Here is a 21326-nt window from a genome sequence, read left to right on the forward strand (position 1 = left end):
GCGTGAATGGCAGTATGGCAGTGACTGCGACTGCCATAAGACAACTGCTCAGGATGGCCTGTCTCCTCCCTCCCTAGTATAACCTCTTCACCAGTCCCCAGCTTCTGAATGCCTGGGTGCTAAGGGCTCCTCCCAGGGGCAAACTTGTTCAGAGAAGCAAACTTTTTCAGAGAACCACACTGCTCTGTTGCTTCTACTTACCCAAAATGTGGCTAGTACCCAATAGTTGGGGGGCGAGGGGGGGTGGGGAAGGGTAGGTTAAAAAAAAAAACCCTAGCACCCTTGGCTCAAATGAGAGAAATTCTGAGGTGTAAACACACCCGCCAGAGCCATGTATGATGAGGCTGAACACAGGCTGTTTCACCAGAAACCCTCCCTTCCTGGGCACTTCCTCTTTCCCATCCTGCTTCCCACAGTCCTCACTTGTCTCTCCTGGGAAGGTTTCCTTAATAAATTACTTCACTCAAATGCTTGGCTCCAGGTCTGCTTCTGAGAGAATCCAACTTAAATCAGCCGGAAAATAAAACTACAGGCCAACTTTGATTGGCAGCGTGTGTGAACTCTGCTGCCATCTGTGTGCATCACGATTCGAGTAATACAGATGACGGTTGGCGTGTCGGCCACTCTCAGGCCACTCCTTTCCACTCTGCCCTCCTGTGCTCTGCACCTTGGGGCTGACTTCTCCAATCACACAGTACAGCATCCTGTGCCTACAGAGTTCCCACAGTGGAAGACACCATCATGAGCCCCAAGGTCAGCAGAAACAAAGAAGACAGCAATTTGTTCCATTTCTTTCAGGCTGGCACTCTGGCAGCTGCTGGGATTACTCCATGTTGCCTGTGTTTGCCAGGCAGCCTCTCCTCTAAGGCCGGAGCATTTGGCTCCTGCTGCCTTCTCTAAGTCTTAGGTTTCTGGCAGTTGTTAAACTCCGAGTTACCTCATATTCCTCTGTTTTTCACTCTTCCAACACCTCTGCAACTATTTCCTTGTATTAAAATCCCTTTCTTGGAATACCTGGTTTAGAGTCTGCTCTCATGCCTGGAATCTGAGTAACTACTTACACTACACTTTCATTTTTGTCATTAAATATATGACTTAAGATATTTCAAAAACCATTTTAACAAAATGATACTTAGGTAAATAATTTGTTCAAGAAAGAAAGAAAAAAAGTGAAAAATAAATTAATTCTAATAAATTGCTATGAAGAAGACCAAGTATCTGTTCAGATGCACAAGAGTATTAACTTGGCACAGAGCCGTCTACAAAATCTTAGTAGATGAAAAGAAGAAGTAGTATTCAAACAGAATACTGTTAGGTTCAAAACAAAAACAAAGTGCATGAGCAGGTTCAGGTAACTGAAGGAGGCTGGGTGATTAATGCGTCTGCGATAGGACTGGCTCGTAAGGTGCAAAGGTTACGGATTGGTGCAATCTAAGAACACATACCTCTTTACTTCATATTTATTCCTAAAATAAAATGAGTCCAGGTAACGCAAGTTCTTTAGGACAGAAATAGACCTCTAACATAAAATGTACTTTTATGTAAGTGAGAGATGAGAGGTGTGTTCACTATTACTGGCCTCGTTTTACACATAATGAAAGTCTAAGAAAAGTTAATTTGCCCAGGGTAACACACTTTTAAAATCTTGAAGCTGAGATTCAAATTTCTGTGTCCTCCAATTCTGATTTGTTTTTGTTAAACTATGCATCCTTTGTAAGTTAAAAAGGTAATGAACAAACCTATGAGGGTAGGGAAGAAAGGCATTCATTACTCATTTGCTTTTTTTAAAAACAGCTTTATTCATATACTAGAGGCCCGGTGCACAAAAATTTGTGCACTCGGGGGGGAGGGGGGGTCCCTCACCCCGGAATGTGCCTTCTCGCAGTCTGGGACCCTTCGTGAGATAACGACCTGCTGGCTTAGGCCTGCTCCCTGATGGCCGAGGGCAGGCCTAATCCCTAGGTGCAGCCCCTGGTTGGGCTCAGAGCAGGGCCGATTGGGGAATTGGGGCGCCGCCCCCTGTCATGCACAGAGCAGGGCGGATTGGGAGGTTGTGATGCCACCCTCAGTCACGCTCAGGGTAGGGCCGATTGGGGGGGTTGAGGCACCGGCCCCTGTCACACTCAAGGCAGGGTCGATGGGGAGGTTGCGGCGCCACCCCCTGTCACGCACAGAGCAGGGCCAATCAGGGGGTTGGGGCGCTGCCCCTGTCACACACAGAGCAGGGCCCATCAGGGGGGTTGGGGCTCCGTACCCTGTCACGCACAGAGCAGGCCCATCAGGGGGTTGGGGAGCTCCCCCCTGTCACTCACAGAGTAGGGCCGATAGGGGAGTTGGGGCACCGCCCCCTGTCACACACAGAGCAGGGCAGATCAGGGGGTTGGGGTGCCGCCACTGTGACACCCAGGGCAGGGCCGATAGGGAGGTTATGGCTCTACCCCGTCACAGAGCAGGGCCCGTGGGGGTTGGGGGGGTGGGCGCCGCACCCTGTCACACACAGAGCCGCAGGGTGATCAGGGGGTTGGGGCGCTGCCCCCTATCAGGCACAGAGCAGGGCCGATCAGGGGGTTGGGGCACCTTCCCCTGTCAGGAACAGAGCAGGGCCAATAGAGAGGTTGTGGCCCCGCCCCCTGTCACACACAGAGCAGCAGGGCGATCAGGGGGTTTGGGCGCTGCCCCCTGTCACGCTGATCCCGGTGCTGGGAGGCCTCTCGGCTCCGCTGATCCCGGTGCTGGGAGGCATATTACCCTTTTACTATATAGAATAGAGGCCTGGTGCATGGGTGGGGCTGGCTGGTTTGCCCTGAAGGGTGTCCTGGATCAGGGTGGGGGTCCCCACTGGGGTGCCTGGCCAGCCTGGATGAGGGGATGATGGCTGTTTTCAGCTGGTCACACACCCTTCAGGGTGGGGGTCCCCACTGGGGTGCCTGGCCAGTCCGGGTGAGGGGCTGAGGGCTGTTTTCAGGCTGGGACTGAAGCTCCCAAATGCTCCTTTTTTTCTTTTTCTTTTTTTATTCTGGGCCAGCTTTAGCTCTGAGGCTCCAGCTCTTAGGCCTCCGCTCCTGAAAGCAGGTATCTGGTTTGTTTTGGTTCTATAATTGAAACACTGTATCAACTCCAGCTCTGAGATCCCGGGCCCGCTGAAAGCAGGTTTCTGGGGTTTTGTTTAGCTTCTATATTCGTTACAATGTTTCTTAAACTGCAGGCTCAGAGGCCGGCAAAGCAGGTGGGGAACGTTGGTTTCCTCCGTCACTGAAGCAAGCAAGCCCCATGTTAGTTTCAAGCTGCCTGGCTGCCGGCTGCCATCTTGGCTGGCAGTTAATTTGCATATCTCGCTGATTAGCCAATGGGAAGGGTAGCGGTCGTACGCCAATTACCATGTGTCTCTTTTATTAGATAGGATAATTCACATGCCATAAAATTTACCCATTTAGAGTATATAATTCAATGATTTTTGATATATTACATTAATTTTTAAATATTGTGGTCATATGTAACATAAAATGTCATTTTATTAAGTGTAAAATTCAGTGGTGTTAATTACATTCATACTGTTGTGCAACTAACCATTAAGCAACACCTCCCCATTTCTCCCCCCACCCCCATCCCCCGTTCCTGCTAACCTTTAATCTTTACTTCTTATCTATATACTAGAGGCCTGATGCATGACATTCATGCACTGGGTGGGTGTCCATCAACCCAGCCTGCCCGCCCTCTCACAGTCTGGGAGCCCTCAGAGCATGCCCCCAGCCCCAGCCGACACACCACACACTAGGGCTGGAGGTGGGATCCGGGCGGCCGTGGTGTGACTCAGAGCCCACCCCCAGCCCCGGTGCTGCCCAGCTCTGAGGCCACTCCCGCCGGGGGTTCGCGGGCAGGCATACCGTGCAGCCTGCCATGGGAGCCTTCCTGCCCAGGGAGCAAGGCCCCCGGCGGGAGTGCAGCGCCACAGGAAGCGGGGCTAAACCACAGTCTGGCTGCAGTGGCTCAGAGCACGCCCCCCTGGGCGGGTCCTTGGGTCCACTGGGGGCCCTGCTGCCAGGGCAGACGGCACGGCGTGCCTGCCCACGAACCCCCGGTGGGAGTGGCCTTGGAGCTGGGTGGCGCTGCACTCCCGCCGGGGGCCTTGCTCCCTGGGCAGGAAGGCTCCCATGGCAGGCTGCACGGTATGCCTGCCCGCGAACCCCCGGCGGGAGTGGCCTCGGAGTTGGGCGGCACCGGGGCTGGGGGTGGGCTCTGAGTCACACCACGGCCGCCCGGATCCCACCCCCAGCCCTAGTGTGTGGTGTGTCGGCTGGGGCTGGGGGCGTGCTCTGAGCTGGTCATGACGCAGCCTCCTGAGCTGGTCGTGATGTCTGGGCCTAATTTGCATATTTCTCTCTTAATATATAGGATATTTGCTTATTATAGTTATCTCATATAAGGAGAATCATACTGTTTGTCCATTTGTATCTGGCTTACTTCACTTAGCATAATGTGTACAAAGTTAGCTGATGATGTAGCATGTGTCAGAACTTCATTCCTTTTTATGACTAAATAATAAATTGGACATATAGCCCACATTCTGTTGACTATGACCTGGGAGTAGAATTGCTAGGTCACGTGGTAATTCTATGTTTAGCTTTTAGAGTAACTGCCATACTGGTTTCCACAATGAATGTACCATTTTACATAATTACTACAAAAGTATAAGGGTCCTAATTTCTCCACATCCTCATGAACATTGCTATTTTTAGAGCTGTCCTGTGTTTGAAGTGATAACTCACTGTCATTCATCTAGAATCATGATTTATGCATTATACAAGAGTGTACATAGGGGAACATTTAGTACAGAAATTAAAATGTAGTAATTTAAAAAACAGGTAATTCCATTTCTGGTCAAGATGAAGTGACAGGGATCATATTTGCCTCCTGCCCCAAACAACCAAAAAAATTTACAATATCCTATCTAATAAAAGGGCAATACCCAAGTTAACCATCACTCCATCACAAAGATGGCGGCAGCCAGTCCTCTCAGCCCCACTGGAGTCCCCCAGTCGGGGGGGGGGGGGGAGCAGGGGGGGACTGCTGAGAGTGGGCAGTGTGAGCAGCCTGGCTGAGGGGGACCCCCCCCCCCGTCCCCTCTGCACGAATTTCATGCACCGGGCCTCTAGTACAGTGGTGCCTTGACTTACGAGTTTAATTCGTTCCATGACGGAGCTCATAACTCAAATTACTCGTATGTCAAAACTTAAAGTGAACAAGTGAGACATGTGATGCTGGGCTGATGTTGTGGCGTTCACTGTGACGTTCGCTGCGCCAACTAGAGGTGGGGTATCTGAAGCTGGCTCGTAACCCAAATTTTAGCTCGCAACTCAAAGCAAAAAAATCGACCGAGAGACAGCTCATATCTCGAAAAACTAGTTAGTCGGGACACTCGTAAGTCAAGGCCCCACTGTATATGAAATAATAGTTCAAGACATTGGACATCAGGCAACAAAGGACAGTGAGAGAAGGGAAACCCAACAAACAATGTGCCTTCAAAACTGTCTGAGCTTATAATCTAGGGGAAAAAATGTCCCCGTCATGGCATAGGAAAGAGAAACCTTCCTAGGCCGAGATCCATGACATTCCTGAATTGAACAGCCAAAGCTGAGAAGGCAAAGGCAGCTAGAATTCATAGGACAGAGTACTGGAAAGGAGAGAGCTATGCAGAGAATTCTAAAAATCTGCAGTCAGTCCTACTCACATGTTCAGCACTAATATGTGAGGATACTACCCGAGATGGGAATGCACAACTCAGAAAGATTAGAAGAAGCAATGCCCGCTGCACAAGGCTGCGGACAGTGCCTGTCCACCACTAAATACCTATGTTAGAAAAGCAGAAAGGTCTCAACTCAGTGACCTCAACTTCCAAAAGCATGACACATAAAAAGAAGTTAATAAATTATGGAATTCATCAATATTAATAACTTCTGATCTCCAAGGACATTATTAAAACAATACAAAGAACACAGACTGCGAGACACTATTTGGAAACACTTGCATCCAAAACACATTAAGAACTCACAAAACTCAAAAAGAAAACATAACTAAATAAAAAGTCCAACGATTGAAACAGGCATTTTACCAAAGAAGACATAAAGATGGTAAATGAGCACATGACAAGATGCTTAACATCATTAGTCATTAGGAAATGCACATTAAAACCACAGTGAAATATCACTACACACATCTTAGAGTGGTTACAATTAAAAAGACTGACCATATAAAAAGTGCTGGAAGAATAGAGAGAACTACCCACTGCTGGTGAGAATGTAACTCTATTTTTAAAAATGTACTCTGGAAAACAGTTTGGCAGTTTATTAACAAGTTAAACATATACCTATTGTATGATCTATTCATTCTACTCCTAGGTATTCACACAGGAGAAATGAAAGCACAAATCCATATAAAGATTACTTGTGTACATGAATGTTGATAGTTTTGTTCGTAACAAGCAAAAACTGGAAACTTCCCAAATGTGCTTCAGTAGGTGATAAATAAATGGTGGTACTTATTTACGTTATGGAATATTACTCATCAATTGAAAGGAAAGCAAAATAATTATGCAGAGTGAAACAAGCCAGACCAAAAAAGAGTACATACTCTGTGATCCCATTTACATCATGTAAACTAATTTCTGGTGAGGGGAAGACTACCAGTGATTGCCTGGGGAAGGCGGGGAGAGACAGCACAGGGGCAAGAAGAAACGTCTGAATCCAACAGATGTAGTTCAATGTCTGGAGTGTGGATTCAATGGTATATACATATGTCAAAACATACCAAATTGCACAATTTAAATATGTGTTCAGGGTGGGGCAAAAGTAGGTTTACAGTTCTAAGTATATGAAACAATTTGTATTATTATTATTTATAATTATTATATTATTTTCCATATAAGCAACTGCAAACCTACTTTTGCCCTACCCTGTATTTTTTTGGGGGGGTGGGTGGGGTGTCAATTATACTCCAATAAAGCTGTTTAAAAAACCAAAAGGCCTGGCAAGAAAGAATGCCATTGGTAAAAATATCATTTACTAGTGAAATGACTTTAATACCATCTACCACATCAGGTTGTCACAAGGACTAAATGGGATCATGTATACAAAGAGCAGCATCTCTAACACAAAGTTGGTACATGTTATGTAGTAGCTAGTAACAGTACCGCATGCCTACTTATTTCAATACGCCATCACTTTGGGGAGGTAGGAGAAACTAATAGGCAAAGAGCCAGAGGCTTAAGAATTCTATTCGGGTGAAAACGAGAAGCAAAGGTGAACAAAAACTGATGTGTAAATGTCTACTAATATGGTAAACTGTAATCAAGCTGAACTGTTTAACATTATGCTTGCAAAATTATGTTTCTCAGATACTACAGAAAAATAATTCTGTACCTTATTGGATTTAGTCAAATTAAATAGAGACAGAAAAACAAATAGCCAGAAGCTGTAAGTTTGTTTTAAAACTGATGCTGTTTATGAAATAATTCAAGACATTGGACATCAGGCAACAAAGGATGGTGGTTCCTGAGAGAAGGGAAACCCAACACACAATGTGCCTTCAAAATTGTCTGAGCTTATAATCTGGGGGAAAAAACGTCCCTGTCATGGCATAGGAAAAAGAAACCTCCCTAGACCAAGATCCATGACATTCCTGAATTGAACAGCCAAAGCTGAGAAGGCAAAGGCAGCTAGAATTCATAGGACAGAGTACTGGAAAGGAGAGAGCTATGAAATAGTATGGGGCAAAAGTAGGACTAAATGGGATCATGTATACAAAGAGCAGCATCTCTAGCACAAAGTTGGTACATGTTATGTCTGTGAAAAAGATGTGACAAAGATTTGAAAATAACCCATTAATACTTTAGTCAGCCTCCTACTGAGAGCTCTTAACCAGACCAAAACCCTGAAAGAAGCAGTTAAATCGGGAAATACTAAAACTCCTGTTCTAATAGTTACTAGGCATCTTGGTCCAGTTTAATATCAGCTACTGTCATCAGGAAACTCCCTGAAAGCAGGTACAAAAGTTCTAGACTGCAAAAGAGCCCATGTAATAAACTCTTTTCTCCACTCATCTTGTTATACACATTGCTGTGTGGCTATACGTCATGGAGAATGGAACACTATTTTGTGGGTCAGACCTATGGATTTAAGTATCAATTTATTTCTTCAAAAAAATCCACCTATAGCACCAAAGTTCCAACAACATTGGGAAAGCCTACTTTTTATTTTATGTACACAGGTGGACTGATTTACATACATCAATCCAAAACGAGAATATCTAAATTGTAGAAGTTTATACGCTATTTTCACGTACATTACTTAGTTTTATCCTCATAACAGATAGGCATTATTATCCTTCATTTACAGATAAAGAAAATGAGGCTCAGAAAAGTTAAGTGAAATGCTCAGTCTTTTTTGTTTTTTTAAATATGTTTTTATTGATTTTCAAAAAGAGAGGAAGAGGGATAGAGAGATAGAAACATTGATGAGAGAGGAACATCATCGGCTGGCTGCCTCCTGCATGGCCTCCAATGGGGACTGAGCCTGCAACTGAGGTACGTGCCCTTGACCGGAATTGAACCTGGGACCCTTCAGTCCACAGGCCAACCACCGCTCTATCCACTGAGCCAAACCGGCTGGGGTGAAATGCTCAGTCTTAAAGCTTATTAATTGGGGTGAAACTGAAATCCAAACCTAGACCTGCCGACTCAAAAATCTGTGTCACCATTAAAGAATACCAGTCAGGCCTCAAATGCTCTGTTATGATACATTTCACAAAAATTTTTGATGATCCTGACAATTAACAATCTGAAACTCATGGAATATCAACCCTTCAAAGAACTAGTAACCAGATTGATACTTGATAGTTCAAGATTTTAAATGAATTTAAGCAGTTAAAAGTATAATTAGAAAAACAGGGAAAAAAATCAAGTTCTAACGTAAATTGTAAAGATTTACCTGAATGAAAAGGAAACTGTTGCTTGGCTTCACCAGTGTGTGCATCCCAAATAATGGTTGTCTGAGATTAAATAGAAAAGAAAAATATATTGTTAAGAAGTTGAAAGGAATTTATTATAGAGGCATGCCTTAGATTCCTAACTATATTAAAGCAATATGAAATGTCAGAGTGGAATTAATAATTCACATTTACTTTTCGCAACAGTACAACCAGGTTATACTCCACATTCAGGGTTGGGGTGAAGGAGATATGACTATTAAGTAGTTTAATTTTTCCCTGATGATTTTCATCAGTCAACTCACTTGAAATAACAATTATTGGTTTGTCTTCAATGTACCAGACATTATATTAGACTGCTTAAAAAATTCCACTGCAATAGAGTACTTAATGTAAGATTTTCATAGTTCTTCAGCTATAAGGAGAAAAATTCTTGGTTTACAAAGTAGTCAGCTAATTCTCAGTACTAAGATTTTTTTAAAGCCCACATTTAAATATAAAGGCAGCTTGAATGTTGACAATATTTAAAACAATGTCTTTTATATTAATTACACCCAAACATGGCATATAATGGCTGTTTTTACCATTCCTTTTCACACTCTCCCACCACTGATTTTATACTGTTGGGGATGGAGAGCTGCATAGTGAAGCGACTATTAACAGGGCTTTCCCCTCGCATTTCTGGCCTCCCTCACTTTTCTTTCCTCTTTTCTCTCTACTTCCTTTTGACAATACACCCAGTTACCTACAAGCATGTATTCTCCTAGGTTCATGGGAAGGGGAATGATCTAAGAAAATAAAGGAGAAAGAAGGCCATATTTTCAGCCTGTGGATATTTACCAGCTTAAGTAGGTAAAAAAAAGCTAGAAAGACCCTGCATTTCTTACATTTTCAATTAAGCACCAGGAGTTCAGCTAATAGACTGGCTCTAAGATTTCCAATGGAATCACTCCAGAGCCACACTCACTGATGAGATAAATTAGAAACTTTAGAAGGGAAGCAAAGAATGTGGGAAGTGTGACATTCATTACAGCTCAAGTTCCAGCAAAAACAAGGAGTGTAGTCACACAGATAAAAATAAAAGCCATTTTATTTTGTAGGTTCAGAAGTGAGCCGACAGAAAATCTAAGAAAGTATTTCTATTACTACCATAAATTCATTCTGGAATTTCTCAAATATAAATATTTTAATGCTTATGTAATTAGAAGAGAAAAATATTCCCTTATTACATTAACCTTATATATATATAGGTTTAGTTTAATGTTCTTTTACCTTGTCTACTCCAGCACTTAGGATGAAATTTCCTTTCTTATTCCATTTTAATGCAAATATAGGGCCTTTATGTTGCCCTAAGGTGCTAGCAAGGTTACCTAGTATTAAAAAAAAAAATTACATTACTTCATCTTTATAACTTAAACCAACAACAACAAGTGAAAAGAAGAATGCTTCATTTACCATCTTTAGTCCATATTCTGGCAAACCCATCGTATGAACCAGTTGCTAGAAGTGTACCTTCACTCTGTTGGAGAAACACACTTCTTTCAATTATGTAATCCAGAAAGGGCATTTAATTGTTATTAGAACATTTCATGTTTAAATCTTAGGTACGGCAGATCCTTGACATTCTCTGCTACAAAATCTTTTTAGTTCTGCCCAATTGGGAGCGCCCCCCAGGCTAGGAAACACCCTTCACTGCTGGGAAGCTGGAGCTTTGGCAGCACCGAGCCAGCCTATGTCCAAATCTCAAAAAGCAGGAACTGCTCCGGAGCCGGACCACATCACTCCCCTGCATGCTGAGGTCTACGGCATCCTTAGAGGCACATGACTAAAGAGGGGAGGCTAGTAGACTGGAAAGGACATCAAAATCATCGTCTTTTAATGATTCAATGTAAGTAAAAAAGAAAAATCTTCCAAAATATCTCTATGATTAAAAGGTTTTACATGACCCTCTTTAAATCTTTTACTGTCTAAATAAAGTATGTTGCATTATACTAACAATATTGCTGTTTCAGATGATCAGATTCTTAAATATCATTGAATGTTTCTCTCCTTTGTTAATTCTTTCCCAATATGAATCCTTACCAATAAAAATTCAACACAAGAAAAAGAGTCAGAGAAGAGTATAGGTGACTTGACAGTAAAAGAAGTTGAGTAGTTTCCTGGAACCACTTCATTAGGAGGAGAACATTCCAGTTTCTCTAATCTCATATGCCTTGACAAATGGCACAAGGAAAAGACAGTCTAACAGTCTATGGACATGCAAGTCACAGAGTACATGGAACAGACTCTTGCTAGGATGAGTAAGCCTTATTGGAGATACAGAATGAAATCCTGTCTTACCCAGTACTTTCTTGATGCTTTTTGGTAAGGGAACCAAAAACAGCATCTTCCTTTTCAGACCTCTCAGGCCACTTAGCTGTATAGGTAAGTGACAGACAAAAGCTAGGTCTGGGGGCTGTAGAATCAGACCTGCCAGGACTTTAAAAACCCCTATGGTTCTGCCCTAGGAAGAAGCAGCCATGTTGAAGCCAATAGCAAAAGCTTATGTCTGGGCTCTGCACAATGGGAAGTTTCTTTTTTCTTTTTCTTTTCTAAGTATATTTTTATTGATTTTAGAGAGGAAGGGAGGGAGAGAGAGAGAGAGAGAGAGAGATAGAAACATCAATGATGCCAGAGAACCACTGATCGGCTGTATCCTACAAGCCTTCTACTGGGGCTCGGGCCAGCGATCCAGACAAGTGCCCTGACCGGGAATCAAACTGTGACCTCCTTGTTCATATGTCAATGCTCAACCACTGAGCCACACCTGCTGGGTGGGAGGTTTCCCAAATATTTTAGTCCCCAAATGTTTTAGCTCATGGACCACTAAAGTTAGAAAAAATGTTTGAACCATCAAATATGTCTGGCTCTTGCTTTAGTCATGAGAAAGAACCACTAATCAAGGCTAATGTTTTTGCCTTTTAGTGGAAGATGCAAGTACACAGTGAATAATATATTTTTGAGAAAGTCCATGTTTTAAAATTAATTTGCATTTCAGAATCACCAAGCTCAACAAATGAACGTTGGTTTACCATCTTTTTTAGTGTAAACTATGTAATTCATTAAATTAACATGGTCTCTGAGCCAAATAGCTTAAGGATGCTATAAGATTTTTGACATAAGCTATATAAGGTCACATATTAAGATATTAGTCATGACCCCACAACAACCAAATAATACTGCAATGTGATAAAACCTCTTTTCATTTTTACAACTGTCAACTTTGTAAGGGAAAGGTAAATACATTACTGGGAATTTTAGAAAGGAATGCTAAAACAGAACAAAATAAAACATCACAAACAAGAAAAAACCCTAGTTATGAGTTCCGGAAGAATTTTATGGAAACGGAACTTTAGCTGGAGTAATCATTTTTCGGAATAGACCTCGTTCCTTGGGATAACATTTGTAAGGTCCCTGGAAAGCCCCACACAAAGCTGTTAAGCAGGAGCCGGAGGAGGAAGGATGGTCACTTGCTGAGGAAAGACTAGCCAACCCCTAAAATTCTTGGAAACACTGAAATAGTCTAACAGGCTTTGGAGGGGGGTTGGGGGGGACAGAGGGGAGGCCAAAGGAAGAAAGGTAAAAACTGGATGCAAAGTTAAAAGGCAACATGGAACAAAAGAAAATATACAGGAACCTTACAAATGCGAATTTCCCACATATTAATCATAGGAATGGAAAAAAGAAAATGTTAACCATGTATTAGAAAGTACAGGGGTGAAGCTTTATCAACAATAAAAGTCAGAATAGTTAAGTTATCCTTAAAAGATATTAAATCATATATTGAATCAAAGAATTATAAGAGTACTACAGCTAGAATAAAGCTTGGAAGTAAGCTAGACTAATGGTCCCTAAAAAGCAGTTAGTTAGCAATGAAGTTTTCATCAGATCACAGCAAAATGAGAAAAGCAAGAACATGTTTTTATTATATAGCTTTCTCTTAACCCCAGCACAGGACTTACTAGCTAAGGACTTAGTATGTGCCTGCTATTGATTTTCATCTATTTCCTCATTTATGTAGCTACCATTACCACACTTTTCCTATACATGTGAGGAAAAAGAAGCAAGCGGTCGACCTCCAACCTTAGGAAGATTCTGCTGTTAGGCAAACAGAAGAGCTGGAAGCTGAACCTTGGTCTGACTGCTCAAGGGCCAGCCTTTGTTTTTAACATATTTGGGAAGGAGGATTCCTACTCTGTTGTTCTCATTAGTTAGTGAGATTTAAAAATATCTGAAAAAGGGACAAGCCCCTGCCATCAGTTTAAGGCTCAAAGAAGTGAATTAGTAATTACATCCACCATGGACAGTACAGTGATGCTCACATTCCAGTCTAGAGAAGTCACGTCCTTGTTGCTGGGGACATCTTGCCCTCCTTCTCGTATACAATGTCGAAGTACTAACTGTGTGGAACCACTGGTGCTATTTTCACTAAGATTCCAGATTCTTGCTGTGGAGTCTCCAGACCTAGAAAGTATGCAATATATTTTAAATCCTCTTAATATTCTCAAGTATTCCAGAATTAAGAACAAACAAAAAAACACCAACATAATTATATCCTAAATTACTAAGGCAAATAAAACCAGAATATCAGGAATTTCCATTTCCAGTATTTTTTCTCTGTCTCCATTTTGAGGGCCCCAAATAACCCCTTAAGTAGTGAGTTTAATGAAAACTTCCAAGGTTACTTTATGAAGGAATGAAGATTTATAGAGGCAAAATGAACACTAATAAGCAACAACAGAAACCTAAAAAACATAAGTAATGTATTTATAAAATGTAATAGGTTCAGTAAGATATTTTTTAAAATCCATTTTAGTTTCACTTTGAGAAACATACCCCGATGCCAAGAGATCACTAACAGGGTTCCAGGCACAGATGAACACTTCAGATTCATGGCCCCGTAACACAACTGCCTTGTTAGGAGGGATTTCAACATCCCCATCCACCTCCATCATATCAGTATGATTATCTGCAGCACAGGAAACAAGTGGAAAATTCCAGTCAGGTAATATTGCAACATGCTGGGGAAATCCCTCCTTTATAATACAGAGTGTAACTTGATTACACAGTACTTATCACATGGAGAATGAATTCTTATCTTTAGTCAAGTATGGCCAAGATATATCTGAGTGTGTGTTTAGAGGTGGGGGTTAGAGGATGAGGGTAGAGAAGGGCTGCAAAAGGTTAGACCCACAAACATGACTAAAGTGATAAAAAGATTTGAACATGTAATCCATGCCAATACTATTCTGAGTTCCTGCCAGTAGGGGTTGCTGATATCATTCCTATAACATGGGAGTTGCCTTTATAGCTCCATGTCAGAGCGTCACTGTATTTGTCAATGACTAGGGTTACACATTTTATTTAGAAATCAAATGCAGACACAAAACTCATTTAACCATAGAAAAATAATTATCTAAATATTTTTTTGAAACAAAATGAAATCCATTAATGTAAACCTCACTTTCTGAGCTTTAGGAATGAAAATCTGAACTGTGTGGTAAGGGTTAGGGGAACAAGTTGGCATAAATGATAAGTATGGTGTGATTTCAGCTTCAAAGAGGTGACATCCCTATGAAGCAAACATTTCTTTTGAAAAGGAATTTTAAAAAATTCTATCTCAGCTCACTTGCTATAGTATGTGCCCCATTCTCCTCTCCATTTGCTGTGTTTTCGCCATTTTTTGCAGATCCTTGTTGGTTTGTGGCAGCTGCGGCAGCTGCTGCAGCTGCTGCTTGTTGCTGTGCAAGCTTGTCTCTGTACGCTTGTTGTCTTGTTTGTACTACATCAGGCATTACGGCATCTATCAGTGACAAAGACTCTATTGGTCGACCATCGAACAAGGTACCATCCTGGATTTGGAAAAGAAGAAAAATCAAAGGTGCCATATTTAGAGTAATTTGTATTCATACAAGTCCACAGCAGAAATGAAAAGCTTCATTCCAAGACAAAATATTTTAAGATAATTTTCTGAATGTGCGTAAGAAGGAAAGGAATCAGAAGGAAACTGAAGAAGCAACTGCAAATAACTGTTTTAAGTTTTCCTTCTCACCTGGTTCTTAGTGTTATATGTTGCACATATAAAACTGAAATACTGAAAGGAATAATAAAAGTAGGCCCAGATAATAGAAAGGTTTATTAATTATATTCCAAAAATCTGTTAGTCAAAAGCAATGACCAAAATAAAATCATTCACACAATAAGAGATTTGGTACCACAGTATAGAAAATATTTCTTTAAAACCAAAAACTTTTAAATACCTTTGTTGGACTTTAAAGTTTCTTGTGATTTGATTAAAACAGAAAGACTCCATATATTATGCCATACGACATTTCATTTTACTAATGTTGGAGTGCAAGCAAGCACAGTCAGGTTTAAAGACTTGAAGTTACACACTGGTCAACAGCAGCTGGCATCTCTTAACCAGTGCTACTCAAAGTGTGATGCAAGGAGCACGTTACCTGGTAACTTGTTAGAAATGTAGATTCAAACCTACAGAATCAAAATCTCTGAAGAGCTCAGGAACTGCTTCAAAAAGCTCCCTGGGGAAGTCTTATGTGTTCTACCAGTTGAGAAGCATCCTAACTCACAGGCTGCTGCTCTTTAATTTTATGGACTTGCTGTAATTTTCCAAAGCTCCTCTCATGGATATTAGGGGCTTCATAATTAATAAAAGTTCTCCAGTGAGCACAAGGAGAGATACAAACACAGAGCAAGTCGGAAATAGAAACAGTGCAAATTAGCCAACTTGATATGTATGTGAAGCAGATGACCACATACTCCTGACAATCTGCATTGTGTGACCGGGGCTCCAGGCTGCAAACACAGCACATCTTTCTAAGCTGTCGAGTGTAATGGAGTATTTGAGGAGTAGGTGAAAGTATTTTAATTTATAAGTAATTTAAAGATAAATATTAAAACTGACACAGACACATTGTGGAGAACTATATTAAATTTACACAAGGTTTTTCGGATAAAATGAGACTTCATCTCTGGCTACTGCTAGAAATTGTTTATCACCCTCTGTTAAGGATATTTTTGGAGGGAAAGGGCTAAAAGACAGAACACATTTAATTTAGTATTAGCAAATTTATCAGTTAGAGATGAGGAAACAAAGACAATAAAATCAATTTTAGTATACTATGTAACTACAGTAATAAATACTGATATAGAAACCATGGATGCTTCAGTTTTAAAAATATTTGTTAAAATGTTTGTTCACATATTTTTGCGAAAGGAAAGGGGAACATATTAATCTCTGAAATGAAAATAAGGCAAAAGCTCCACATATCATAAATCCTGTCCATATATGAAGATTTTCAGCTGGACCAGGGTTTGCAACATTTTCTGTAAAAGACCAAATTGTAAATATTTTAATCTTTGCAGACCGTAAGTTCTCTGTCACAAGTACTCAATTCTGCACAAAATTAGCCAGACAACACGTCAATGAATGAGCATGAATGTGTTCCAATCAAACTTTACAAAAACAAGCAGACAGGATTTGGTTTATGGGACAAAGTTGGCTGACACCTGAGTTACACTACGGATACTGGTATATGGGCCTTAAATAGGCACTAATATCAAGAATTAGCTTTAATTATGAACTGCCTTCCAACATCAGGTATAACCAAATAATCTGAAATTTTCTGATTTTTTCAGACTATCAATGCTGTTGTTTTAAAGAAAATTATTTCTTACTGTTTACTTATAAAACCATTTATAGTGAAATAAGCTACAGATAGCGGTCCTCACCTTTGGGAGCCAACATGCCTTGCCTGTGCAGCCTGACCCCTATGTTAGAAACACCTCTCAGTTGTTAACCCAGAGAAGCTGAAGTCAGATAACAAATGAGCAAACAAGCTATCAGATTTAAGAATTATGTGAACTAAATCTTCCTTACCTCATTAATACTAACTTCTGCCTCTACATACTGTAGACCTTTCTGGATGATAGAAATCAATGCAGCAGGTGGGACAAGGGCACCATTTATGTTTGATTGACTGATATGGCTTTCTATACCAAAGGTAAACGCCGAATGAGAAAATCCTAAAAGCAAAAGAAAGGTGTAAGAAGTTATTTTCCTAGTGGCAGCATGCTGTAAGACACAAATGAAAGATCTCTATAATCTTTCAAAATCACATCCCACACCTTTAAAATCCCAGACTGTTAGCTAAGGTCAAGTGTATGTTTTTAAACAAAAGAAATATCTAAATTCAAACATGTTAACCTTTATTATTTTCCTTTAATTATGTAATGTACTATTATTTAAAATTTCTAGTACATGTAAAATTTAGCTGCAGCACAAATTTCCTCTACAAATAGCATCAAACTTGAAGTTTGAAGAAAGCATTTGGAAACCATGACTCAACTGCTTCACGCAAGTAATTTAGGCCGAGATAAATTAAGTGACATTTAATAAATTTTCATAGTATATTTAAATCTCTACATACAAATTGTCAAACACCTTATAAATTCAATCTTTTGTAGGTTTTTAGAAACTACTTAGGAAATAAAAAGCAAACTAAAAATAATATAAGAAAATTGAAATGTAATAATGAAAAATAACTTCATGCTTAAAACCCAGTGTATGAATTAAATGCTAAAAAAAAAATTACTAATTCTTTGCCACTTAGCAATAACCCACCTAAATGAAAGTGTTAGAAAATGAGTTAGCAAGTGAAAATCCAGTAGCAGTCCTTTAATTTTTATTTGTAATACTTAAAACCAAAACTCACATAACAAAATCTTTTTATGTTAGCCTTGCTTTTTAATGCAAGCCAAGTTCAAAGTGAAAAGTGAAATTCTATACAATAGCCCTGGCCGGTTTGGTGCAGTGGATAGATCGTGGGCCTGTGGATTGAAGGGTCCCGGGTTCGATTCCGGCCAAGGGCACATGCGCGGGTTGTGGGCTTGATCCCCAGTGTGGGGCGTTCAGGAGGCAGCCAATCAATGATTCTCTCCCATCATTGATGTTTCTATCTCTCTCTCCCTCTCCCTTCCTCTCTGAAATCAATAAATAGATATTTTAAAAAAAAATTTAGACAATATCCATCAGAGCTCATCACTAAGTAGCAATTGTCACTAATGTATTTTAAACAATTAAATTATGCATATAATATAGAATGTTGAGAAACCTTCACACTAAATAAAGTAAATGAATATGGGCTTATTGAGGTCTTGGTTAAATGGATTTAACCTATATAACTGTTGTCTAGCCCAGGTTTTTAGTACTTAGTCCATGTCTTTTATTCTTTGCATTTTATGCTTCCACTCTTAGGCTCCATGTGGCACTTAAGAACCATCTATAGTAAAGTACTGTGAGCTCACAAAGAGCATGTGCCTAGGAAATATTTTAATTGTTTAATAGACAGACTTGATTAGATACCTAAGTTGATTTTCCTCATGGCTCCTTCCCTCTTTGGAACACCTAACATTTCCATTCCTGAAACTACCCATAGTGAGAAGTGAAAAGATGTTACCTTTTAAGACTTTCATTTTAACCTCATGATTTTTCCAATAGGCAACTGTTATTAAACACATTTATAGTTTTCAGCTTAATCTAAGCTCACAGGGATGGCTAGAAACTCACCAACGGGTAAAACTCACAACTACTTGAATATGAATGGAATCCAGGAGAATGAAGACTAGAAAGGATGGGGAGAAAGGATGAGAGATTTTCTCTTGAAATCAATAAGCAGTGAGGTAGGAGATTTTGTTTTTCATTATATACTCCTCCCTAAATAAATTCTGCAGTAACTCATGAATAGGAAAAAAGCTAAACAGCCAAGGGGCTTAGAGATTTAAGATTTAAGACATTAAGATTTAAAAGTAAGACTTTAAGATAAATAGTATTTATGAAGGGTCTTCACCAGGTACCATGCATATATAATTGTATTATTTTATTATCAAAATTAGCAAATGGAAAAACAGCTGTTAAGAAAGTAAGGATTCATTCAGAGACCATTAACTACTACACTCTATAGTTCCTACCGAACAATTAGAATATGGTAAAAAATAAAGCAAAGGCAGAGTGCGCTTCTGGCTCACTAACAGTACACAAAAAAATCACATCAGTGTTCTTCTGTTTCAGCTTACAGTGTTACAAAGCGGTGATAGCAGTGCATGAAATATTAAGACACCTTATTAGCAAGTTTTTAAAAGCGTTTTGATTTCATAAGCCTTATAAACTGTAGCAAAGTCCATGATTTTGGCACTAATTCATAAGTACAATTTGTAAAAATAAAAATCATTACACTTAAACACTATTAATTAGATGACATAGTCCAAGCTTATGTCCAAGAATATCCTAAAAGTTGCAGGTGGATATCCAACAGATGTCCATTTTTGGCTGGAACATTGCATATATCCTTAATTTGTTCTGTCAGCCAAGGACAGAAGCTATCACCAGTGCTTATATCTATCTCAAGTTATTGCACATGCACTTAGAATGTTCTCAAACAGCCAGAATACAACCCTGAAGTGGTCATTAGCACTGTTTTGGCACTCATTAATGTTTACTCTAAAGAAGGTTCACACGTAAACCTCTATGTATATATAAATGCTGGACTTAACATTTTCTCTTTATTTGTAGTCATAACATTACAGGGCAGCTTAAAAACATGTTCAAAATTAATTTTCTTCTTGACCCTTCTTAAAACTTCTTTTTCCTTAGAAATTTCTGACTTTACACCCTCACTCCCAACCCTGTTGCTGGCGTTTCAGGATTCACCAAATCCTATCAATCCTACCTCTCTGGTCTCTGTCATCAGCTTTCCTTCTCTGCCAAAACCTGGAGTTTAGTTCCATGATCCCTTGCACTATTCCTGTCATAAGTTCCTTTCCTCTCCTCCCCAATTCGTACATCTGTTAGAATACTACTTGGAAAACAAAAACTGATTGTATCACTCCTTACTTGGGCACTTTCGATAATTCCTTTGGCCTTCATAATAAAGGCCAAACTCATAAGTATGCCACAATTACTTTTGTAATCTGACCCTACTTATCTGTCCAGATTCATCTCCCCAATTCCACACCCCTACACTTCTTCCCACTGCACATTTAAGTGGTTAACATTACTTGTAACACCTCGAATATGCTGTCTTACCTCATCCCTTTGGGCCTTATGTATTCTTATGCTCTTTTCTCCTAACTAAATGGAGGTGAAGTCCTTCCTTTCACTGCCCTCAGGTTGACCATTCTCTTCTGTGCTAATCCTTTCATATGTATAGCACTTAACACACTGTGTGCGTCTATGGTTCTATGTAAGTGTGCTGGGCTGCCTGAAGGAAGGATTTATGTCTACTATTCTTTCCATTCTGGAAGAAGACATTACCTAATTTATCCAGTGCCCAGTAAATATTTGTTAAATCAGAATGCAATCTATATAATAAAAGCCTAAGCCAGTGGTTGGCAAACTGCAGCTCGCGAGCCACATGCAGCTCTTTGGCCCCTTGAGTGTGGATCTTCCACAAAATACCACGTGCGGGCGCGCACGTACAGTGTGACTGAAACTTCATGGCCCAGCGCAGAAGTCGGTATTTTGTGGAAGAGCCACACTCAAGGGACCAAAGAGCTGCATGTGGCTCGCAAGCCGCAGTTTGCCAACCACTGGCCTAAGCGACTGTTATGGCAGAATGACCAGTCGCTATGATGCGCACTGACCACAAGGAAGCAGACACTCAATGCAGGAGCTGTCCCCTGGTGGTCACTGCCTCCCACGGGGGGAGGGCCGCTCAACCAGAAGCTGGGCTCATGGCTGGCGAGCGCAGTGGCGGGAGCCTCTCCCACCTCCACGGCACCACTAAGGAGCAGTGAGCCGAGTGGTAAGGAGCAGGTGGGCAGTAAGAAGAGAGGGCTCCCAGACTGTGATAGGGCACAGGCTGGGCTGAGGGACTCCCCCGCCCCCCTGCACAATTTCATGCACCGGGACTCTAGTTTTACTATAATGTATCTTGACACATCAGAAAATCTATGAATCCAGAAAAAGCATATGACTTACTTAAATCTTCCTGGAAAAACAAAAATAGAACTTAAACCAGGGTTATGCTAGAAAATATTTCCATTTATCTGTAAATGTATATGTAGGAAATATTTTTTCAGGGACAGCTTCTGACTCACAATGTAGAAGGCAAAGGGGATCAACCTAAATCTGTGCAATACTGAAGTCTGGCCTGACAGCCTAAATAGCATCCCTTCTTTTCAGGGGTAAGAGCAAGTCTGATATAAAGACTATCTCTGAATCAAGTACTCCACACATTCGCTAAGGTAATTAAGGTTTGGGAGGTAAAAAGGAGATTCCAGAGTAGAAT

The 21326-nt window shown here is 40.7% G+C and overlaps 1 protein-coding gene across 5 annotated transcripts in view; it reads right to left on the bottom strand.

Annotated features, from left to right (window-relative positions):
- The window catches only part of TBL1XR1 (TBL1X/Y related 1), a 174066-nt gene that overhangs the window by 13988 nt on the left and 138752 nt on the right, over positions 1-21326 (bottom strand). For all 5 annotated transcript variants that reach the window (XM_059687071.1, XM_059687075.1, XM_059687073.1 and 2 more), the window contains 7 exons: positions 16919-17064; positions 14648-14870; positions 13855-13987; positions 13341-13482; positions 10435-10498; positions 10252-10349; positions 8982-9042 (listed from right to left, as the gene is read on the bottom strand). In XM_059687071.1, the coding sequence (XP_059543054.1) occupies positions 8982-9042; positions 10252-10349; positions 10435-10498; positions 13341-13482; positions 13855-13987; positions 14648-14813 (664 nt within the window). In that variant the 5' untranslated portion in view covers positions 14814-14870; positions 16919-17064. The remainder of the gene's footprint in view (positions 1-8981; positions 9043-10251; positions 10350-10434; positions 10499-13340; positions 13483-13854; positions 13988-14647; positions 14871-16918; positions 17065-21326) is intronic.

This window comes from Myotis daubentonii, chromosome 3 (assembly GCF_963259705.1).
Source record: "Myotis daubentonii chromosome 3, mMyoDau2.1, whole genome shotgun sequence".
NCBI lineage: Eukaryota > Metazoa > Chordata > Mammalia > Chiroptera > Vespertilionidae > Myotis > Myotis daubentonii.